The sequence below is a fragment of the Trichosurus vulpecula genome, chromosome 5, assembly GCF_011100635.1.
Source record: "Trichosurus vulpecula isolate mTriVul1 chromosome 5, mTriVul1.pri, whole genome shotgun sequence".
NCBI classification, from domain to species: Eukaryota; Metazoa; Chordata; class Mammalia; order Diprotodontia; family Phalangeridae; genus Trichosurus; species Trichosurus vulpecula.
Genome location: NC_050577.1, coordinates 160,358,062 through 160,384,200, shown reverse-complemented (window position 1 = coordinate 160,384,200; position 26,139 = coordinate 160,358,062). Strand labels below are relative to the sequence as shown.

At 33.8% G+C, this 26,139-nt stretch overlaps 1 protein-coding gene across 1 annotated transcript in view; it reads left to right on the top strand.

Annotated features, from left to right (window-relative positions):
• Positions 1-26,139, top strand: part of SEMA3A (semaphorin 3A) — a 299,829-nt gene that overhangs the window by 234,706 nt on the left and 38,984 nt on the right. The window contains exons 7-13 of the mRNA XM_036761139.1: positions 1,870-2,012; positions 4,572-4,686; positions 4,777-4,846; positions 12,528-12,672; positions 15,406-15,625; positions 19,108-19,199; positions 24,492-24,533. Coding sequence (XP_036617034.1) covers positions 1,870-2,012; positions 4,572-4,686; positions 4,777-4,846; positions 12,528-12,672; positions 15,406-15,625; positions 19,108-19,199; positions 24,492-24,533 — 827 coding nt within the window. The remainder of the gene's footprint in view (positions 1-1,869; positions 2,013-4,571; positions 4,687-4,776; positions 4,847-12,527; positions 12,673-15,405; positions 15,626-19,107; positions 19,200-24,491; positions 24,534-26,139) is intronic.

Below are 26,139 nucleotides of genomic sequence, written 5' to 3'. Positions count from 1 at the left end.
TAAACCAAAGAACACATACTTGTGGTGATTATTCACAAGGATCAAGACTGAAGAAATTACATGGGGGGTGTTTAATGTAGTTCTAGGGTTGGGATGTCTTTTGCAGGAATAAAGGAGGAAGTCTAGCTTCGGATATGACTGCTTTTTTCCAAGTCTGTTTTTTTCCAAGTCTGTTTTGATAGGAAAAGAAATCATAGGAACAAAGTATAAAGAGCTTAATATTTGTATGATGCCTTCTGTATGATATCCTGTATTTTTAAATGTATTATGATTTTTAGGATTTTACATTTTAAAATCATGAGGAAATTAAAATAGCACAAAATATCAGTGTATAGTCACAAGCAAATTGGATTGTGTATAGATAGTGTATCATATAATGGAAGTAATAACAACAATTATTCTGTAAGCCTTTAATTTTTTTTCTTGCCCTATGGCCTCCTACCCCAAATTATTCCTGGTCAGTCCTCAACATACTATGTAATAGTAGTATACTCCACATTGCCTAGTTAATACTTGGGGCAGATTGTGCAACTTACTCAACTTGACCCAATTATTTTAGAATCCATTTGTATTTCTAGATCATTAAATAGGCAGAGGGAAGTACTGTACACTATGCTAAGAACTAAAATACATATCAAAGAATCAAGGATTCTCAGTAGTTTTCTACTGCAATCCTTCCTGAACAAGAGGCTCCTCTACATTTCTTTCAGTTTTTTTTGTTTGCAAGGGGATCCTTGTAATGCTGGGTAATGATTTGGTATAGACTAGGAGCTTTCTCTAAAAGAAAATTCAATTATTTCATGTTTTATGAGGCCCCATTTATTGTCCTGTCCTTCCCTGACCAGTCCTGCACCTTCCTGCCTCAGTTACATTAAAAAATTAAGACTGCTCAGATGAAAGTCTGAGTGAAAAACCTACTAGGGAAGATGCTTGAAAAGTATTTTTTATGTTTGGTGTAAGAAGTGGAGCTATCACTCTGTGGAGAAGAGCTACTGCATTTATCCTTCCCTCTCTCAAAACAGTAAAAATAATCATTTGTTCTCATATACTGCTTTATAACACCCTGAAATATATGATCTCATATGTTTTTTACTTCCCTAGAATCAACATTTGCATCTCATTGGTTAATGACTAGGTGAGGGGCATCAATATGAGAGCCTGGGCATTTTATTAGCTAGGTGTACTTCATGAAATTCAGCAAATTGGCTACTAATTGTTCAGCAAGCAAATGATCACTATGAGTCAGGCATTTTTATAGTTGCTGGAAACACAAAGTCAAGTGAGAGTATCTGCCCTGAAGGAGTTTATATTCTATAGCTTGTATAAAAATACATCTGAATAATCCTGCATACATATAAAGTATATGCAAAATAAATATGATTTATATATAGTACAATAATTAACTCTCATTGAAAGAATGACAAATGGAAGCTGAAAGACGATGATAAATGACTTACCCAAGGTTATATATACAGTTGCAGAACTGGGATTTTAACCCAGGATTTAGGACCCTTGACCAGTACTCTTTCCTGTGTCATCTAGATTTATCTTGATTAGGATTTCATTTTCATACTTTCTCTCTTGTTACAGATTTCTGAGACATCAAAAGAGATATTCTCATTTTGCTAATAATGGTATCACATTCCACCAGGAGGTCTGTGATATGGCAAATGGAAGTCTATGTCAGGCATTGAAATGCCTGTAGGAAAGTACCAAGTAAGAATATTGGAACTGAAGGAAAGGGAATAATATTCATCTGCAGCAGGGGATCTGATAGGATAGTAAAGGAGAAATTGCAATGTACCAAATTGAGTTCTTTTGGTCCTAATGTGATGTAAATTAATGCATGTACTCCATTTTGTCTCTCAGATCCAAGATTCATTAGTGTCCACCTCATTCCAGAGAGTGACAATCCAGAAGATGACAAAGTCTATTTTTTCTTCCGTGAAAATGCGATAGATGGAGAGCACTCTGGAAAAGCCACCCATGCTAGAATAGGTCAGATATGTAAGGTAAGGAAAGAATGGAATGGGATGGATTGTTGTCATAATTTTTTCTGCGATTTGTGTAATTCTATCCTCTATTTAAATCCTATGATGATGGCAATTAGGTTATCGCAGGTATCACAGGCTGTGCCAGCAGAAATCAAAAACTTAGAAGTGAAGGAAGCAAGAAATATTATCAAACTGGTAATCTTTCCCAGAAAAATTCAGTATGCGTATATGTCCTATGAGGAAAAACAGCCAAATTTTGAGATGCTTATAATCAGAAGGTTGTGTACCAGGTGATGAATTTTTTTCAGTTGTAGCCAAAACGACAAAGGCCAAATACTTAAGGCATAACTTAGAGGATTTATCGCTTGCATCACTGAACAAAGTACTCCAACTAATGAAATCACTGATATTTACAGTACTAAAAAAAAAGGGGGGGGAATAGGAAGCAATTAATTCATAATGAAAGGTGATGATAGAGCCCATATTATTAATTAAACTTGGCTTTGAAAATAATCCGAGTATGCTTTTTAAGTGCATAAGATGATAGTAACTAATTTTTCATAATGTTTTATGGCTTATTTAAAAAAAACACTTTCTTCAAAACAACCCTATGATGTAGGTAATATAAGTATGAATGCTAGATTCCCCCTTCTCTTAATGGGGGAAATATGGTTCACAGAGGTTAGTCAATTTGGCTACAGTTTCCCAGCCGGTAAGTAGCAAAGCCAAAAAACAAATCCATATAGAACTGAACTTCCTGTCTTGTACACCTTCCATGCATCTTCTCTAGCTAAAGCTCAATATTGTGATATAATTAATATTTGTTTACATTATTTCCAAATCATCTTACCTGGTCAAAACTTTTATAAAAATGCATTCTTTTCCTTCCTGTCCTAGTTTGAAAGAGTATATATATATATATATATATATATATATATATATATATATATATATATATATATATATATGTATATATATATGTATATATGTATATATATATACACACACACACACACACACACATATATACATATATACATATATATACACATATATATATATATATACACACATGTATAAACATATATATATAGGAACAATGGCTCCCACATCTCTATATCCCCAATACAGTCAAACTTTACTAAAATGTTAAAACAGGAAGGGAATATAAGATCATTTGAGACATCTCCCTCAGGAGAAACTGAGTCCCAGAGAGGTTAAGTGGTAGAAGTCAGACTAGGTCTGTCTCCAGGCTATATGTCCATTTTTTTTTATGGGAGTGGTTTTGTACTTGGGAAAATTACTCCTCCAAAGATCATTTTTTTCCTTCAAAAAAAAAGGCATCCTTCCAAAGAAATTCTATCAGTTTAATTAAGAAATAAATTTACAAAAATCAATTCTTCACTTTGAATCCTCTCTCTGTCCAACTAAGAGTTTCTGTATGAAACTAGTAAGTATATCATTTCCAAATTATGAGAGATAAGGCACAATTAAAATTTGACATGGAAAGAATCTTATTCCTGTATATTTCATGATAAAATAACACTTCAGATTGATATTTCTTTGTAAACATTTTGAGAATAATATACTTTTCTGTGTATGCCTTTTATAAAACTATATATCTATAAAGTGATGCTAAGGTACATATTTTCCCAATCAGAGAACTCTATTTTCAAAATTTAATATTTCACATGTCCATAATATTTTTGCAGATATTATTTTATAGAAATATTCTTTGTTCTTTGTGTAAAATCCTCCATTGTCAATAAATATTTTAAAACAGAAAAAAATGTTACTGGATTTTGAACTTTACTGAAGGTGTCATTAAGAAAACATTTTCTAAATGCTTCTCTGGAACATACCTAATGGATTCAAAGGATCTTCAAAATCCAATAGTCTGTGGAATACTTAGGACTTCTAATTACAATGTTAATGATATTATTACCATAAATACTAATTAGAAGCTTATATAGGAGGTGGGGTACTATGGATGTACAGTAGAGATACCATATATACTGTTAGACAATGAATTGGTTGGCGTTGCTGAATTGCTTTTTTCCTTTTTCTTTTTTATTCTTTCTTACAAGAGATGACTCAGTATATAGGGAGAGTAATATTTGTGTGAGAGATGTGTTCTAGCATAGAAAATACACAAAATATCCCATTACTATTCAGGGTCTCCTTATAATTAAATCTCTTTTATGGGTTTTTTTTCAATAATTACTTCTCTACTTGCAGTTTGGGAGATTTGTCTGACTAGTATTATAATATGATTGTATTTTGACGAAGTTTCTTCATAATGAGATTCTAATACATCTTATTTTAATTATAAAAATGCAGAACCTACAGAACCTAATCATAAAGTGAACGAGTGGATTTTATTAATCCCAAAAGTTGGATCTGTTGTTATTTTAAATAATATATAGTGCTTTGAAAAATATGAAATTGTTAATACATATCTGACTTTACTTAGGTTACAAAATAGGGTAAATCATCTTCAGTCATCTTTTTTTTACCTGCTTAATCCTTATTTGATATAGAAATACTATTATCATAGCTCCACTCCTCTCCTTTCAGAATGACTTTGGTGGACACAGAAGTCTTGTTAATAAATGGACAACTTTCCTTAAGGCTCGTCTTATTTGTTCAGTGCCAGGGCCTAATGGCATTGACACTCACTTTGATGAATTACGTAAGTAGCTTATGTCATTCTAAACATATTTTTTCAGACTCTCCCAAGACCATAAAATGACATTATTTTTCTTACTCTCTTTTCATGTAGAGGATGTATTCTTAATGAATTCCAAAGATCCTAAAAATCCAATAGTCTACGGAGTATTTACGACTTCCAGGTACTAAGATTACTATATTATTTTTATGCAGATTTTAACATTACTAGGTACTTTCTGACTGCCCATGACCTGTTGACCATGATCATATTTTCCTGACTTCTGAGCTTTTGAGACTCCACAGTTGAGGGAAATAAGAACCTAAGTATTTTATACAGGTGTATGAGTGCATGCAGATTATATTATACATATACAAGTAAGGTATCCCACCTGCTGCTACAAATAAATGTCTGGTGCAAAAGGCTTTCAATGTACCTAGCCTATGGACCTTCTTATAGCTTTGGTTTAAAAAAAACAGTGTGATTTTTAGCAAATTCTCATAATGACATTACAAAATAAAGAGGAGATTTCCTAGTTCATACTGAATTCATTCCATCTGAAAAAGATAATCTAGATATCTTATTTATTTTCTCTCTTGATAAAAATTAAGCTGGGGGTGAAGAACAAGGCCAAACCCACCAAAAACTAGGGTAGCTGAAAGTCACTGTGTTTTCAGAAATATGATGTCATTACCTTCTCCTACATTACTTCTCAAATTAAACCCTCAAATTAAGAATCCTCTAATTAAAGTTATTTCAAGGTTTAAAATATATAATAATTCAGCATTTAATAATTTTAAATATATACTAAAATATAGTATATAATATGCCCATAAATTGTGGTTTTCTACTGGAAATATATCATAGTTTAGAAAATAAAAAACATGAGATTCTACTTTGAATTTTAATTTCTCTGTTTTCTCACTACTCATTCACTCCTCAACTCCCTATAGTATGGCTTCTCACCTCATCACTTTAGTTAATCTACTTTCTGAAGCATCTCTATTCATTTCTTAATGGATAAATCCAAAGATATGCCTAAATTATCATCCTTCTTAGCCATTCTGCTGCCATTTGTGTGTCTTGAGCCAGCCAGCTTTCTTTATGCTCTCTCTTGCCTTAATTTCTGTGACATTGCTCACTAATGGTTTTCACCCCCCCACATACCCCCCATTAGCATACCTTTCCAGTTTCTTTCATTTGTGTATCTTTCTCTTCCTGATCCCTAGGGATGGATATCTTCCAAGGCACTATCTTCTGTCTTCTCTTCCCTCTTTGTTATCTCCTTTGGAGATTTCATTTACTCCTGCTGCTTTAATTTTCACCTAGATGGAAATGATTCTTCATATGCCTTACCATTCCTCATCTAGTCCCAAACTCCAATATTGCATATCCAACACTCTGCTGGACATGTCTACCTAGATGCTCTGTTGGCACTTCCAATATAATCTGTCCAACACTCAAATTATTTTCACTCCTAAAACTCCTTCTCCTTCTCCTCCTCCTCCTCCTCTTCCCTCTACTGTCACTCTTGATGTTACTATAGTTTCTCAGTCAACCCAGCTTAAAAATGTGGACTCTTCCTTGGTTTTTTCCTTCTCACTTATTTCCAAAGTTGTGGAGATTCTACATCCACTTCCCCCTTTCTAACACTCAAACTGCCATTACCCTATTTCAGGCCCTTATCTTCTTCTATCCACCTGTACTATGTTTCCCTAACTGGTACCTCCACCTCCAGTCTCTCCCTCTTCAAATCCATCAGTCACAAAGCTGCCAAATTATTATTCCTGAAACACAAGTCTGGTGATGTCATTCTCTCATTCATAAATATTTAATGATTTCCTGTTGCCTCTATAATATAAACTTCCTAAACTGTCATTATAGCTCTCCACAATACTGCCTTTCACCTACTGTATTTTCCAAATGAGTTCCTCAATCTTTACCTTACTATATTTTTAAATTAATGCAGGCTATTCTAATATAACTTAGCCTGCTGCCATCCTTCTCATGCATTGAGGCTTTGCTCTTGCTTTATTCAAAGGATTTTGAGCTGAACAGGCATTGGAAGCTGTCTAATCCAAATACCTCATTTCATAGGCAGGGGAACTGAGGCTCTGAGAGGTTAAATGAATTCTCCAGGGTCACAAAAGTAGCAGAACAAGAATTCAAACTCAAGTCTTCTGATTCCAAATCTTCTGTTTTTTTTTCCCCACTATATACTGCTGCCTCCCATTTATGTAGTCTTCCCTGATTTGTTTTATTTTATATATATATATTTATGTATGTAGATATACATACACACATGTGTGTTGTGTATTCCCCCTGATTTTCAGCCTTTCGAAGGCAGGAACTAGTTCTGTTTTCTCTGTCTCATCTCTAGCACAGTGCCTTACCTACAAGAGTTACATAATCATAATTCTGTGTTAAATAGAAGCAGTTAGAATAAATTTCTCCTACAGCTTAGTTGACTATGTTTGTTAAAAGAGCCATTGAGGCATTTATACCTAATGAGTAGTGGAGACACAGAAATAGTCATGCTACTCATGTGTCATCTCAATTAACAAGCAGCAGTGACTCAGAACCAAAACCTGCAGTCATGCTTAGTTCAATCTATACTACATGGAAACTTAGTAGCTCTATAAAACTCATTTTTTACTCCTTCATGTTTCTTTTGTCTAAGAAAGAAATGAGTGCATTATAAAACAATAAATATAAACCCACAAAGGTACTATCTGGGTATTAAATAATGTATGAAATAAGTTATTCTAACATTAAATTTTAGGTTATTGTAAACTGTTAAGGTTTAGTTGTTATATTTTCTACACATGCAGGCATTTTGTGGACAGTTTCCAAAAGTTAAGAATATATATCTTTCATGATGGTATCATTTTTGTGCAGATTTTCTGCAGAAAAGGGTTTGGTTGAAAGATAGACATGCATTCCATTTTTTTAAAAAAAGTATTCACCTGTATTATAATACTACTCAAGCATAAAATTAAAGCTGATTTAATATGTTATAGCTGCATAAATAAAGGAGTATGAAGAATTAAGACAAGTCAATGGGGAATCCAGGCAATTTGACTCAAATTCTCACTTTTATCTCAGTCACTCAGTTCCTAGCTTTTTACAGTCATAATGATTTTGGAGATCATCTTATTTAACCTTCGTATTTAAAAGAGGTAATGTGATGAGCAGCTATTTTCAGATTCTTACACAGTATGTTGCAAATTCTGGTAGATTCTGCCATGGTAGAAAGACTTTGAGCCTCTGCTGTCCTCAGAAAAGTCTAGCTCAGGGATGGGGAACCTGCAGCCTCAAGGCCACATATGGCCTTCTAGGTCATCAAGTGTGGCCCTTTGAGTGAATATAAACTAATGTTCTGTGAAGTTTGGATTCAGTCAAAGGGCTGCACTTGAGGACCTAGAGGACCACATGTGGCCTCCAGGCCACAGGTTTCCCACCCCTTGAATATGAAAAGGATCATCTCAGTATGGTGGGCACTTAGAAGTGATGAATTATGTGACCACAGCATCCCAAGGAACAAAAAGAAATACAAAATGGCCACTGGTTGAAAGTGGCCACCTTCCAGTCCCTCCAATCATTCAAGTAGTGAATTAATGAACAAGCACCACAGTGGCAGAAAAGGGGCAAGGGGTGCTAACAATAACAAGGTTTTTTCATCCATCTAGAAGCATTAACTTAATTTTTCATAAGAGCAAGAACCTTGTCCAATGACCAATAAGCAATATATTATTGGAAGAACTGAACCATATCAATATTAACATTCTCACTAGAAATGAAACCAGAAGATATTAAGAAGTTGCAGTTAAATGGAAGGATGACTCCAAGGAAGATTCTCCTTGGTGAGGCAGATAAAGGAATTGGGAGAGTTGGTTACATCAAGCTACCAAAGACAGGAAGAAGCATAATTTCTTAGGATACTTTGTCAACTTCTTTTATGGTCCCTATGATGAGAAAGCAAAAAGACTGCTAAGAAGACTATTGTATCTTATACTCCATCTGTTGCAGAGGACAAAGTAGATAAATTATATGGAGAACTTGTCAAGAACTTCCAAACTATTAAACATATCCATTAATACTTGGTGACTTCAGTGTGGAGTTGGACATACAAGAGGATGGTGAAAAAAATGTTGGAAAATATGGTTCAGAATTCAGACATTAAAGAGGCCAATGGCTCATAAACTACCTAGACCCTTCCTTCCACTTGTATATTATGATTATTTTAAACCAGAAAAGAGTTGGAAGGCACTGGACATGGTGAGCACTATTTCTTTTAAATATGTGATTTCATTGGTATGGGGAACTCCCAGTATGAAAACTTTTCACTGATTTATATCAGCAACTCATCAATAACTCATAGTCTTAGAGATTTGCCTGGGAACACTGAGACCTAGCGGTAACACACCTAGCATGTATGAGAGTCAGGAATTAATCTCGTGTCTTTCAGACTCAAAGGCCAACCTTCTGTTAATCTATGCCACATTACCTTTCAAATATTAGACCTAGTAACCATTGAATCACAGAAAAATGAAATTGACTATATCACAAAAGTTAGGATACAACTAGTTACCAAATAGGGGAAATCACTTCTGCCCCAGCTACCTGTGTATAGACAATTGACACTTACAGGAAGGGTCAAAGTCAACACCAAACTGGAAGAAAGGATAAAGATGAAAAGAAGGTACTTTAAGCAGTAAAAACAGTGCTAAACTGAACTATCCAAATAAGCTATTGATACCAAGATGGGAAACTGATAAAACAAGAAATACTGATGCTTTTATTAGCGTTTTCTATATAAATTTAAATAACTGGTGTAATCACTGCAGTGAGAAAGTTTAAAGGGCCCAGAAACTGTCTCAGCCAGAAAACACTTGATCTCCTTTACAAACAAGAAACCATGGCAGCCAAAAGCAAAACTGATTTAGAATAGAAAATAATTTGCTAAATGTTAAAGAGGAGGATGTTGGGAGATTATAAGCCATATTACCTCATAAAGTGTCTGCAGAAATGTGGGAGTGCTAGCCAACTAAGACAGACAATTCCCAAAGCATTTCATTTATAGATGAAGTTGGAAGGGAATCACCACAAAGATGAAAAATGGAATAAATCTGCCAGCGTTTTCATACCAACATATATTTAGCACCTACGATAGGGGAATACCATGTTTAAAGTCTACTCTCTCAGTCCCCAAAGTACTATATGTGGAAGCGGAGAAGATAACTTTAGGAAATAAAGTTGGGAAGAAGAGTTAGAATAGTCCAAATATTTATGAGTTCCCTCTTGGAGTTGGCAAAATGTTGGGTGAACTGAGGGTTTGATTTTTTGAGACATTTGAATGATGGAGAAATACAGTTTAAATGGAGGTGGGGAGAAGGGATCAAACTTTTTAAACTATTCGACAAAACTTTAGAAACACAAACTAATGTTCTTCTGTGTTCTTAGAAAATCACGAAATTATTGAACCTTGAATTTGCATAGGAATGTATAGGTCATTTAGGCCAATCCCCACCTAAATCATAATTCCCTTCTGTGTTTTTCTTAGTTTATTACCAAGAAGGGCACAATATTCTGCCCACAAGGTATTAAAATTGGAGACTGAGGCACTAGTGTCACTCAGAACTACTTCCTGACCAAATCCAATCATCTTTTCAAAAGATTCCTATCTTAAGTACTGTATGCCTTTAAAGACTTATAACTCTTTAAAATATATAATTCCCTTACCTTCTATGAGTACATGTTCTTCTGATTATCTAATCAATACCATCCATCCTAACCACTCACCCCAATTCTAGCTGCAAATCTATATTGGCCTAAGGACAGCACTATTTGGATGTCCCCATATCCTGAAATGTCAATTCCCTACATTATCCATAGTCATCCTAAGTTTTCTCATCACCAACAATATTAACAAATAATACTTTACGTATATGGAGTGCTAACCTTTTAGCAGTATAATGTCCTTGTCATTGTAATGAGGATGTTTACACTACTTACCTTATAGACTTGCACTGGGGTAAGTATTTTGGAAATGTAAAACACAATTTAATTTCTTACAAATAATATAATAATGACATTTGTGGAAAATCTTCAGTGTCAGCTCTACCCTAAATAGTTGTGCAGATATATTTATAATTTATGTCAAGGGATCACCATATTTAAAGACTGAGTCCCCAATTTGCCACATGAGGAAGTAAATATGGAAGTCAAGAAAATCAAGTTGGCAAGATCAGTTAGACTCGATAAAGTGACACAATTCAGAAGGTATTGAGAAATTGATGTTTCAAGATATTTGGATACATGGGGGACTATAGTGTAAATGGAAAAATAAATCACACCTTTTTTTTTTTCTACACAAGAAAAACAGTATGAGCATACACATAGGGCAGCTAGGTGGCACAGTAGATAAAGTACCAAGCCAGAAGGCAGGAAGTCTCATCTTCCTGAGTTCAAATCTGGCCTTAAACACTTATTAGGTATGTGACCAAGGACAAGTCACTTAACCCTGTTTGCCCCACTTCCTCATTTGTAAAATGAACAGAAGGAAATGGCAGGCCACTCCAGTATTTTTGCCAAGAAAATCCTAAATGGGATCATGACAAATCAGACATGCCCAAAACAACTGAACAACAACACACCCAGAAACTCTGAAACATGCAGTACAACTATTACCAATTTACCGATGAGAAAACTAAAGCTCAGCTCCCTAATATGAAGAGTGTCAGGGGCAGGACTTAAAGTCACATCTCCTGATGTCAGATCTAACACTATTTTCACTCTACCACCCTGCCTCATCAATACCACCACTGTTATAAAAATCTATGAAATGACATCTCCATCCCCTTCTTTAGTGGATTGTTTCTAGAGTAAATGTAATAGGAATTATCTCTGAGGATAGCTATCAAGGGTGGAGTTACTACTGGAGATTTTCCACAGCCATTACTATAATAATAATAATTGTGAGCATTTATACAGTACTTCATGTTAAAAAAAAATCTTTACCACAGAGTAATCTTTACCACCTGTAATTTAGGTAGTACATTACATTGTTACCCTCATTTTAAGGACAAAGGAAGTAAGACTCAGAAAAGTGATGATTCACCCTACATCACATAATTGCATACCTGGAACCTGAATCTAGTTGTCCTGACGCCATGGTCACGTCTCTTCCACTAAAGCATGATAACTAGTTCAATCGACCAATACAGATTTGTTATTTATATGTCTTAATACGATAATAGACTGGGTGTTGTGAATACAGAATGAGAAAACTAAAATTTCCCCACAAAAATAAAATTATTTATACAGCATCATTTGGGGGACTGCTTCAAGAGTGAATATAGCATTTACCATAAACTATTCTTCTATATTTCTTTACACACACAAACACATAAACTATAGTTTTCCTTGAATTATCTTTGCTTTATTTTAGTTTTGGTGCCCACATTCCTGCAATGCTAATTCTGTGTTGTGTGTGTGAAATTTGCCTTCTAATAGAAATGAAATATTTTCAGGAAATGTGCATTGTAATTTTAATATCCCATTTTTATTGTATCAAGAATAGGTTGACTAAAATATTTAATTACTAAGTGCCTGAGTTGGTTACCTATTTATGTTCTGTTTAATAAGAAAGCTATCAATTGTTTATTGTAGAATAGTTTCATGTATTATTTTCATATGAAATAATTTTATAAAGATAAGTTTGTATATGCTGAAGCTGCATTTCTGAGTTCTGAAAATCCATAATCATAATACATTGGAATGCAAAATGTCATTATCCACATGGGTTTTTTTGTAATTAAATTGATAGATTGTTTGAAGAAATGGACTTTCTTTTTACCTTTTAGTAACATCTTCAAGGGGTCAGCTGTGTGTATGTACAGCATGAGTGATGTGAGAAGGGTGTTTCTTGGTCCATATGCACATAGGGATGGTCCAAACTATCAATGGGTGCCATATCAAGGAAGAGTTCCATATCCACGGCCAGGAACTGTAAGTCCCCTGGATATTCAAAATGAGAATTGTGTCCATGTTGTCTTTTTTAAAAAATCAAGTAAGTTGTCTAGATTTAGATGAACATGTCTGTATTCCAATGTTGTTGATCTGGATGACCAAATCATCCCATAATTATATAGTGTTGTCTATTTAAAATATATACTATATAGCTATACATCTTGTATACTGTGTAGATACCTGGTCAACTTAAAGCTTTAGCCCAAATAGTGTATAGCCTTCCTGCCAGATAGGGAAAAAATCTTTTCACTGTTAATTCACTTTGATTGGGCCCATTACCACTGTATTTGTGATCCAGTATTTATTTCAAATTTCATAGGTTAGGTAGCACGAGAGCACAATCTTGTGTTGGACTGCTTCTACTAGAGACATCTATAATATAGCACACCAACCTTTATAAATTAGAGAGCTCCTTTGCTGGTGCCATAATCCTAGTGAGAGGGATTTAGTATATTTGATTGTAGAATGTCTAGGATGCAGGCTTTCTTTATGTTTAACGGGACTCATTGAGTACATTCCCAATATACCCTTTCCACAGTATGCCTTTCCCAGGTTTCTAAATGGAAGCCTTAGTCCTTAGCCATAGCCATCATACCACCTGAAAAAACAAACCAATAAAATAAATAAAACTATTATGGTATTCAAACTTCTATACTGCACTAGGAATTCTCATATACCCAAACCTATCCTTTGAAGATTCATTATTTTTCTAGAGAATTCAGGTCTGTCCTGAATATCTCAGAGAGTTGAAACTGCCCTTTCCTCTAATAATCATGCTAGTGAGTTAAGATGGACATTCACATGATTATTTTTATCCAAAGCATATTTCTCCCATTGATCCATTTAGGATACATGCAGCATTAGAGACTCATTTCTCCACAATAAGGCAAACCAATTAACCTTAGACCCTAAACTAATTCTGTAAGATTTTTCCTTTTTGAAGCCATAAATTAAATTTACATGGAAACTGTAGCATTCACATTGCAACATATTTTATGCTGTTAGAATATGGAAAGGGGATCAAGTTGACTAGAATCACATGCATGATTTTATACATATATATGTTTTTAAGTACTGGGTGAAAAATTACGTTATTTATTTTTCAGAGGTAGACTGAAGAAAGTCAACTATACCTTTTCCATATACAGGAGTTTCTTCTTTTTCTTAGCCATAAATCACTTCTTAATATGTCAATGGATAGTTAAATCCCTTGATGGATCATTTTGCTTTGCTCTGTTCAAAGGTAAAGTCCATGTGTTTCATTAGGCAGATATGGTGCCAGGTGAAAGTGTGTAGCTGTTCCGATAGCAATCCAACACGACTACTAGAATAGAGCTCAGTTTGAATGATCTGTTAGTAATGAAAAGGAACATTACTTTATCCTGTATAAAAGAAAGGAATATAAAGGACCAAGTAGTTAATCGTTCAGGATAGTTTTTAAAAAAAAGCAACCTTCATTTGTAACTTATTTTAATCTAAAATTTTGCATGTAAGTTATTTACAAAATGATAATGGAAAGCAGAAGGCATAAAGGCTTTTCTTTTTTTCCATTTAACTTCAATTAATATTAAACTCTTCACCTCTAAATATTTTATTTCATTGAAAAAATATTATTGGAATTGATTTCAAATAATCCAGAAAATATAATAAAATCATAAACCTCACTAGGCAATTCTTTTCAGCCTTTAACTTCCTCATTGATCTTTTTTTTTCTGTTCCAAAAACTAGATTAATGATTAATAACCTGAGTCAAGGTACAGAGGGATCTGATTTCTTTTCCTGAGCATCCTACATGATTTGGAATTTCTGTTAATTACATTTCAGGGTCTAAAAACTCTTCAAATAACAGAAATTCTTTGTGTGTAAGACAGAAAACAAGCGATTGAAGATGTTCTAATCTATGAATGGTTGTACTACAAGATTAAATTCAGCAAAGTCTTCCTGTCAGTGTGAATCACATTTTTCTTTAGTGTATGTTTTGTAGACTCCACTCTGATAATCATCACCAAAATTATCTTAGGTCACAGAAATACATAGTTCTAGTTCTGTGGTAGAAAATATAAAGCAATAATTCCCTCTTTATAATGTTAGTTGGTTTTAGGCCCTGCATTTATGTCTGTAATATGCTATTACACATTAGGTGAAAACAGAAAATATCTGAATGCATCATTCAGGGAAGATTCTCTAACAATATTGGAATGTTCTGTTGAAACATGTCTTTTTCTGAACTGCAAATTCTTCTTGTATGGCCATTTTTACCCCACCAAAGCAATACTAGTGAAACTAAATTTGCAGTGTGATATAAGTACTAGGAAATGGTCTTCATTCTCAAATTTTTATAAAACTCTAAGAACTGAATAGTGGAAAGCTTATGCGTTACACACACACACAAGTATGTGTATGTATGTGTGTGTGTACTTGCAAAATTTGTACTATTAACTAACTCTCCTGAAAGATATTGACCTAAATGTCAGTTTTGCGTAAAACAGTCATATATTTCCTGGGTGTGTGCACACCTGTATGTATACACACAGGCACATATACATGCATAAAAATGCACACACACACACACACACACACACAAAACCTGAAAGCAATTACCAATGAACTAGGATTTTCATAGCATTTCTCATACTCATCTGTGCTATCATGTAGTCTATTATTCCACCTTTAATTTTAGTTGACAGATATTCTGTGCTTTTACATTCTCAGTGTCCCAGTAAAACATTTGGAGGGTTTGACTCGACAAAGGATCTTCCAGATGATGTTATAACATTTGCAAGAAGTCATCCAGCAATGTATAATCCGGTGTTTCCTATTAATAACCGCCCAATTATGATAAAAACAGATGTGAAATACCAGTTCACACAAATTGTAGTAGATCGAGTGGATGCAGAAGATGGCCAATATGATGTCATGTTTATTGGAACAGGTAAGAGTCGACTTTAGCATTGAATTTACACGTCAATTACATTAGACCAATATTCTCAATACTCTCCAATACTGAATATCTTTAAAAAATTAAGGTAACCAAAAGGAGTTGCCATATTAATTTGCAAGGTCTGACAGACTGCTGATCAGTGGACAACTTGAAAACTGAACATTAAGTCATTAAAAGCCTATTAAAACAATTCTCTTCTCAGGTCTGTTGACAGCACTTTAATGACTTTCCTTTTCAATGTGACCTAAATTTTTCCATGATTGAATATGAACAGGTGTACCTAATGATTAGGAGAACATTTGGTGTCCCTATTCACATTTGGTGTCCCTATTCACTTTGTTAGGGTTCAGTAACTGCCTCACTGTTTTTTCTTCACCAGAGGAAAAAATTGTTTTTCCTTTCTTTTCCTGAAGGTTTCCTAATTTTGTGGAAATGTTTAGTCAAATAATTCATTGATGTAATGTGGTTTGGACTTGCCTAAAACTGACAGCAAAAATAAAATAAAGAAAGAAATAAAATTGTCATTAAAGTGTGCTTAATTTTCCTTCAGGTCATTGGAAGAGTTCATGGCAGAAATGGCAAAATTCTCCATGGAAACATCCAAGTTCTCGCTTTGTAAAACTTTAGAAAAAATACGAATTCTATAACCACTCCTGTTTTCCTACACAATATCTAAATGTTCAGACTCCACAATTAAAATCTAACCTCTTTGGTCTGTGACTGGTTCACACTGGTACTATGACATAAGCTGTTTTTATTTTTTTCTTTCTCTGTAACAGTAATACTATTTTTGAATGGTACCAGTTGCAAATCTGCAACTTGGTATTAAGGGTCAGATTCCAAGGCAATAAATCTCTAGGCTCCATCCTTGTTAGTGCCTGACATAAATCAGTGGGAAGCTGATTACTCTGCTGAAACTTCATGTAGTAACATTTATTTTCCTTAGTTGGGAAACAATGGGCAACAAGTACTTTAGAAACTTAAAGATTTCAAACCAGAAATATTTGTGGATCAGGTATAATAGTGTTAGGTCCTAAATAGTATTTTATCCTTTATTTTTATGAGTGATATACCTTCATTAAAAGGGCCCAAGATGAATATGGATATGATTCTTCATAATATTATATTAGTTTTGGCTTGCAGGCATTAATACCGACTCCTAAGTAGCCTTGCAAAAGTTGAATGAAATTAGCTGTCTATGTTAATTGGATTTATTTTTAATTAATAATTTTTAATTTGTTTCTTGGAATATAAAGATGCTAGATAACTTAATAAACTATTTTTTCTACATTCAAAATTTGGAATAATTGAAAGTACAGTAAATGGTCACTCAATTCCTACAGTTTATACCATACTTACTCCTCTTTTGGGGGGAAAATTTTTGACAGTGCAAAAATCTGGTTGTTGTCACTGTCATAAGTCTGCTTTGAGATGTTCAACAAAAGAAACAAAATCTGATCTTTTGAAGTCAGCTTGTCACAAACCAGGATTGAAAGCCCCACTTTCATGATCACACTGAATGTCAGACTCAGATGGAATATCATTCAGCAGAGTCTTGGTCTGTCTGTCAGTAAAGTGAATTCATAACAGTAATTTTATCTTTTTAAAATGAGTTGCTCACCAGAGCCTATTTATCCTAAAACAGTATGAAATTGTTTGAAATGCTACTCTGTAAAACTTGATTTAAGACTCGGATAAGTTCTGTTTGTGGTACCAGAGATATGAGCAGAGGCATTGAAGAGAATCACATAGTCTAACTGTAACTTTTGGAGTTTTGAAAAGCCTAAGTTTCTATAAATACTTATGAGCCTTCTTAAGAGTCCCATATTTTGCTTTTTCAGAGACACATGGTCAATTTATTTTAATTCTAGAGCATCCATTGTTTTTCTTTATCAACATGTCATTTCAGAAGTGTAACTCTATAGGGTTCTCATTGGAAGTAGTCATACTCACACACAAATTAATCCTTTATAACGTCTTTTACTGATGTAGCTATGTAGGCCCTTAATAATTACAGTGTTTTCTTTTTTTTGGGGGGGAGGGTGTAGGGCAATTGGCATTAAGTGACTTGCCCAAGGTCACGCAGCTAGTACATGTGTCAAGTGTCTGAGGCCGTATTTGAACTCAGGTCCTCCTGACTCCAGGGCTGGTGCTTTACTCACTTAATTACAGTCTTTTAAACATTGGTTTAAAATTAGGAAATGTAGCCAAAATAAGACTCAATTAATTTTTTGTCTATATGCATTTCTCCTGCCATAACTGAAAGTTCGGTTCATTAACTTTCAATTTAATTAGGAATTTTCCCCGCTTAGGTTCATCAAGCATTAACAAAAATACATAAATTTTGAAATTAGAACTATGCTTCCCAAATAGAAACTAATCCACAGTACTTGTCACAAGGGAGAATTTGTATTTTTAGAAATGAGTAGAAGGTTTGAGGAATAATACCAATTGTAATTTGAATCAGTCATGTTTTGTATTTAATTTTCTTTTTTGTTTTCTTATTTTTTTATTTCTGGGGAATTACTTATCCAGTGTTGAATCTTTAAAAAGCCATTGATATATAATGTTTATTGTTTCATCTCCTGAAATTCAATTATTGTCATTCATCACAATAATTGTGTGACTATCTTTGTGGATGTACACACACACTAAATACTTTTATCCCTCTATTCATTTCCCTGATCAAAAGGTTCTAATATCTTCATCAGTTAGTGTTTCTCAAGATTTCCTTCAAAATGTAACTACTAACCATAACTTGAAATAAAAGTGGAAAAAGGGGGCATTCCTATAAGGATAAACAAATGCTTCTTGTTCAATGAAGTATGCACATAATTTTGTGTTCTCCTTTGTGGCAAGTAGCAATTGAGGTCTTTTCAACAGTAATTATGACAATAATGTTGCCTAATTATATTTAGGTATCACAGTTAAATTTTTAATAATTCCTTTTTCATTAAATATGTTGAGATCTTTTATTTTATTTTATGGGCAGGAGCTTGTTTGTTTTGGGCTAAATGTGCACAGGAGTCAGCTAGGTGGCTCAAAGGATAGAACATTGAGCCTGGAGTCAGGAAGACCTGAATTCAAATCCAGTCTTAGATGCCCACTAGCTGCATGACCCTGGGAAAGTCACTTAACCTGTTTCCCTTAATCCACTGGAGAAGGAATTGCAAACCGCTCCAGTATCTTTGCCAAGAAAACCTGATGTGGCGTCATGAAGAGTTGAACATGACTAACTGAACAAATGTTAACAACTTCAAGAGAACACTCTTCATATAGCAAAATCTTTTTTTCTTAGATTAAATACATCCCAGTTAGGGTGCTTAAAATACATAATAAATATACTAAATATTCTTGGATTTATTATTTATTAATTTTGCAAACACAATGTTTATTCATTAATTTTAAAACTATCATGCCCTCCATCACTTTGTGACTTTTTAAATAATTATCTCCCTTTCTTTCTCTCGAAGATATTGGGACAGTTCTCAAAGTAGTTTCAATTCCTAAGGAGACTTGGCATGATTTAGAAGAAGTCTTACTGGAAGAAATGACAGTATTTCGGGTGAGTATCACTTAATTTCAAGTGTCAACAAGTTCAGCTATACTTTTCCCCTTGGACAGCTGCACATTGAACTTGGTGTGGACAAGTAATCTAGCATACCCTTCTAATTAGCTCATCGATTGAAAAGTCAGACACTAGTCAAAATAAATCTTAGAAGTTTCAATAGTTGTTAAAACTAAGGATGCAGAGAATTATATTACAGACTTATTTTGTCAATGATAATATATTTTAAATTAATTTTTAATTCAAGAAACATTTATTGAACACTTATTATGCATAAGAAACTCTCCTTGATTTTGATGCATAAGACATAGTCCCTACCATTAAGAGCTTAAACAATTGAGTCAGAGAGATAAGACAAATAACTATAACAGAAAATTAAGTGAAATAAGGTCATAAAAGTGGTATAAAATGTTGTAGCAAAGATCAGTGGTCAAAGAAATAACTTCTAACTAAATCAGGGAAGACTTCAGAAAAGGAATGAAAATAGATTTAGATAATGAAGGATTAACAGGATTTCAACAACTAAAGTGGAAGACATTCAAGGTATAGGGAACAGAAGTGAGCAAATCTTTCTGTTAAAACCTTTTATACACTTAAAAAGAGAGGAATACACTCATTTTATGTCATTGATTCCCATCTTCATCACCTTGAGGTTGTGTCAAATAAGAAACTAAAGCAATGCTGTGTTCTCACTAGGTTATTCTGTTTCTGTAGAGATGGGATAAAATAGAACAAAATGGAGAGGAAGAGGTGTAATTAAAGGCCATCCTGGTGGAGATTGTCCTTTTCTGTTATTTAGAAGGAATGAAGATGAATAGGTTTCCTGGAAATGCTTACAGATTCAAATTTGTAGATTTTTGGGAAAAGTGGATTAAAAAAAAACAATTGCAATACAGAGGAGAGATGAAATAGTATACTAAAAAAAAGTATTGAAAGAGGAATCAGAAAACCTGGGTCCTGATCCTAGATCTGCCATCGACTAAATACCGATCAGTGGAAAAAAGCATTCTGTTACTTACTATGCATGGAGCCACTAGCAAATCAGTCCATACCTCTGGGCCTTGGTTTCTTTATCTGTAATAGGCAGGGAGAAGTTGAGTTAGATTATCTCTAAGGTTCTTTCTGACTCCAAATCTATGATCCTATTGTCATTCTGAAATCTGGAGAGTTGGAAGATTTTTGGACTTCCATTCATGTCCTAGTCTTTTCAGTATTGTGAGAAGAACTGACTGAATGTCTACATCCAGATCTAAGAACAAATTAAACCCATTGAGGAAAAGCAGTTTCAAGATGCCACAAGCAGCCCAGGAAGAAAGGTATAAGATGCATAGGGAGAACTTCATAATTACTCCAGAAAGGGAGAAGAGTATTTTCAGCAACTGGGAGCTGAGAATTATTTCTTTGCCACAAATGCTCTTGGAAGGGGAACCCACTTTCCTCTGGATTTCATATGTATTGGCAGGAAAGTTTACTATAGACTTCTTGGGAGTGAATATTCTATCAAAACTTTTCTTACTATGCTATTTTAGTAAAAAAAAAAACCTTCTTAAAAACTAAGATAACTGAATATCTGGCAGACTAATTGTTATAAAGCAGTAATTGGAAATGAGGTGGGTAGTATACCACTTGGAGCTTATGGGCAGTAACTTTAAAAACTACAGCACATTTTTTAAGAACTTCCTTGGAAACATGAGGGTAGAAGTTGTACCAAGGTTCAGGCTTTGAAGACTCTGAGATTGTTGCTAGTTTAGATGGGAGTCGGGGGGTTGAGAGAACAGCTCCAGAGTATGTGCTACAGGTAAATATAAATGAGGAGCTATTTGTTTTCCGAGTTGTTCTCTGTCCTCACCTATCTAAGAAATACTCAGTTACATTCTAATGGATGACCAGGAAAGTGTTTCAGCAAGAAATGCGTATGCTTTCAAAATTGGATGTTACCTTTCCCAACATTATTCTCTGCAATAGCTCCTGAACATCTTTGCCATTGCTATTTCTGTGGTATTCAAGTAGACAAAATATATTTGGGCAGAATTTAGAGAAATATTTACTTTAAACATTCTATGCCCACAGGCAAAGCTTATACTCAAATTGCAACATACAGATTGGAGTATTTCACTGTCAAACTTTGTTTACTTTTGTAGTTTAAAAAAAAATCCAACAACACATAAAACTAGTCTCTATGTCCATTGAAATAGTGAAATAAGAGGCTACTTTGTGGTCCCTAGTCTGTATTTCTCCTTGAGATGGGAATATCTACAAAAGTAGGTTGATATGATCTAGTAAAATACATCTAAAGCCAACTAGTTAATTTATCATTATGTTATACCCATGAGGTAGTTATTATTAAATCATTTTTTGCTGGACTAAATAAAATTATTGACAACATATAATGTTATATTCATAGTTATGCCTCAAAGTCCCTAATCAATTTGTGAGCATTCCAACAACTGAGATAACCTCCAAAGAATTTTTATTGCAGGTTTAATCTAGATCTCAAGTAGAACATAAGAAGAAAACTTACTGCTCCCTAATATAATTTTCCTGAGTTAATAAGTAGTCATCCAATTCTTTTCAAAGAGACAGCCCAAGATAAATTTCAGCCCTAACATAACTAAAATCTTCCCTTGTATAAAACTAGGTATGGCCTCACATGGACTCTGAATAGGTATAATGGTTGCTAAAGTGTTGGACCTGGGGTCAGTTAGATCTGCCATAGATTATTACTGCTGATGCGACACTAGGCCAGTCACTTAACCTTTCTTCAGTCTCTGTTTCCTTATCTGAAAATTGGATATAATAATAATACCTACTTGTTAGTGGGCAAACTCAGTTACCTAGGAAATATGAAAACAATCCTGAATTCTTTTTGACATGGGACACTTCACTCACTGTTTTTTTACATCCCTTAAAAGTTTGTTTTTTTTTTTTATAAAAGTAAAAATGCCCTCTAAAAGATCTTTTAAAATTACATATAAATGTAATATATTACAATAAAATGCATGAGGTGAATAATTAAAGGAAAAAATGAAGACTGGCATGAAGATGCTAAATTGATTTTCACTTTCACTAGTTAGGACCAAGTTTTGGTTAACACCAGCTATGGAAATATATTGCACTGCTCAAGTTTCAACTCATTAATAAACACAATGGGTCTTATTTATAGCTCTCCTGAACTGGAAGGTTTGCAAAGCTGTTACATTGATAACATGCATTTTAAACCCAATTTATGCAATATTTCGGGAACAGCTGAGCAAACAAATGAATGAGTTCAATTTTCATTCAAATGTAAAACATAATTGATGCTTTCCAATACCAAGTCTATTAACTCATTTGTAAAAGAGAGTCCACGTGCTTAGCATCCAGTGAGCTTTGGTGAACTCTCCTGGGATCAGCAGGTTGAAAGCTATGCAAGTGTGAAAGTTTAAAAGGGATTAGATAATATATTGAATTAAAAAAAAACCACCATGAATTGCAACTACATAAATACAAGCTTGGAACTCTGTTTTTCTATTTTATTTTTGCTTGAATTTGAGCTTCCCTAAAGTGGATAATTAAAATAAAGTTTTCTAAAGCTACATTAGTTTTAGATGGACCTCGGATTCAACATGTATTTTACATTAAATTCTCTTTATTTTAATGAATGTCATCTTGACATATTATTGATTCAAACACCACTGCAATGACTTATGGGCAGTGAGCTATTTAGAACCATTACTAATTTCTACCTTTTCTTTAAAAGCATTGTCGAATAACAATTTAAGTATGTTGAGGCCATACTATATCATACTATGGTTCAAAGTACAATAAGTTTATCATTCAGGGTTACTAATAAGGTTCATTTTCAGCTGGTGCATATTTAGATTTTTACACTTGCATTTTAAGTTACTTCTGTTAATTCAAATTTTAAAACGGAAATGAGAGACATGGCCATCTTCAATTTAGAAGAGCTATTGATGGGACAAAAATAATTACCATTTTTTGAAAATCTCATTATAGAAAAAAAATCTGTTGAGTAGAAGAAGCTGCTAAGGATGACTTTTCTCCTTATAAACCCTTCATTTAGGGTTGGTGTGTTCTGTTAGTTGATTCAGACACTACTGATACAAAGCAGTCTAAATATAGGATTCAATTTTATCTTTTCAACATGAAAAATAACTTTTTTCCATTTGTTGCTTTACAAGCTACCAATGCCATCAATTTCAAAATTGGTGTCAAACTTGCTGCTATACACTGAACAGGACCATGCTAAAGTTGATCCAAATCTTTCATTTTGTGTTATCTGAATTAATAATAGTTAGCTCAGAAAACTACATCCGGGTTATAATTTCACAAAAATAGTGAAATTCTAAGAAATCACTAAATAATTTGATTAAAATCTCAGGGCTTGTAGAAATTAATAAACAAAATGTTCTTGATTTTTTGAACAAGTCTTTTTTTTTTTTATAAAGTGACTGGTAAATGCTCTTAAATTTACAAACCAGTCGACTGCCCTTCGAATGATTGTTGAAGGAATATATTTGTCTGTTTCACAGCTCCTGAGACAAAAGTCTGAGAGAGAAGATCTAGCTCAGTAATTGGTGAAAAAAATAATATTTTAAATTTTTACTGGCGTGAGCTTTAAGTTTCTAACAACAGAATACAAAATTTTGGAAAACTGGTCATACAACCAATTTCAAAAATGTGGAATTTTTTGAGGCATATAAGTAAAAAAGATGACAAAGTAGAATAGCAGGCAAAGGAGGGATAAAAGCTACATACATGAGATTGTAAAAGAAAAGGCAAGAAGGTAATTTCAAGAAGAGGCAAACCAACTTTGAAGACCCGGCTAACATCTATTCACAGTGATTTAGTGATCTCTCAATTAAATTCCTGCAGTATTCCTCTCTGGACCACTCATTTAGACTCCATTTGCTTATGTTATTTGTTTTCATTTGTGCATTTCTTTCTTTTACAGATAAAACAAAAAAGATTTTATTCCTCTTTGCTCTCAATAGGAGGTACTGAACATTACATGCTGTCCAATTCAATGTTTGTGTTGGTTGATCGTGATGAACTGGTTTTGTTACAAGGGGAAAGTTCAATGGTAGCTAGAGTGTATTAGGAAATGATTTTGGTATTGAAATAAAAGCTATCCATAAAACTCAAAAATAAACCCTTCTTTGGTAGTACTGGGCTCTACTTTCAGGTATCTCCTTCAATATCTATTCCAATTTTCTCTATATTTTAAGGTAATTTTTGAAAAATCTATTTTCCACAAAAGTTCAACTTTGTTTTTCTCTTTTCTTTTAGGAACCAACTGTTATTTCAGCAATGAAGATTTCCACAAAGCAGGTACTTTTATATTACTAGGAAATAGTTTTTTTAATTTAAAAACTGAACATTTTAGATTTTTATATGATACATGCCATTTAAAAAAAATGAAGTCATCCAGATAAGTTCTCTAATTTCATAGATATGGAAACTGAGGCTGTGAGAAGTTAAAGGATTTGCCTAAAGCAAAACAAATTTTAAGTGTCAGACTGAGGATCTGTACCCAGGTTCTGGGATTCTCTTTTTTTTTTCCCACACTGCTCTACCTACATTAGATTTTAAAGAAGCAAAAAATTACTCTGTTTTAATAACATGAAAAGAGGGCAGCCAGGTAGTGCAGAGGCTAGAGTGCTGGGTGTGCAGTCAGGAAGACTCATCTTTCTGAGTTCAAAACTAGATTCAGATGTTTACCAGCTGTGTGACCCTAGGGAAGTCACTTAACCCTATTTGCCTCAGTTTCCTCACCTGTCAAATGAGCTGGAGAAAGAAATAGTATCTTTGCCAGGAAAATCCCAAATAGAGTCACAAAGAGTCAGGCATGAGTAAAAAACAACCACTTGAAAAGACAAAAAATTTTTGATTTAGCATATGGTGAATAATGTCAGAACAATTATAATGCTTCATTGAATAATAATATGTACTAAAAGCACCATATATATTATCTCTTTAAACCCTCACAACAACCTTGTGAAGTAGGTTTTATTTCTATCCTCATTTTACAGATGAGAAACTGAGAGTGATAGAAGTTAAGTGATTTGAGGGGCAGCTGGGTGACACAGTGAGTAGAGCACCAGCCCTGGGGTCAGGAGGACCTGAACTCAAATTTGGCCTCAGACTCTTGACATACTTACTAGCTGTGTGACCTTGGGCAAGTCGCTTAACCCCAGCTGCCCTGGCTTCCCCCCAAAACAAACAAACAAACAAAAACAGGAGGCAGAAGTTAAGTGGTTTGCCAAAGACCATTGGGCTAGTAGATATCTGTCTGAGATGAGACTTAAGTTCAAGTTTTCCTACCTCCAAGGCCGACACTTTTTTAAAAACCACCTACAAATTTTATGTTTCATAAATTTTACTTAAAAACAACTTCTTTTCCTTGATTCTATACTTGATTAAAAAGTTTAAAATTTAAAAATGGGTTAAAAATATAGAACTATCAATTATACACATTTACTTCAATAATTTAAGTTAAATTTTAAGATTATTAAAAATGATTAATAAAGAAAGAAATTGATTTTTAATTTAAAACCTTTGTGGGAGTTCATTTGGAGATGAATATTCCTGTTTTGGTATCTGTAGTTTTCCAAAAATTTAAAAGTGATTGAGAAAATATCATTGTAAAAAAAAACTTTTAAAAGAAATGTCTTTGATGATACAGATCTCTAAATTCTTCAGTGTGTGTACCTTATCCCTTGATATATACAATTCAAAACCCTTTTACTCTTTTATAGGAATTTTCAAGTGTTTGACTGAAAAACATATATTCATTCATTCTGTGACCAACATTCTGGTGAATAGGCTAATTTTAGTGATGTTGCTCTTTGGACAGAATTTGAGGTATTGCCAGGCCTCTGCTCAAAGTTAGTAAGACCTGTCAGAGCTTCCTATCCATTGACGTAGACTTTGTAAA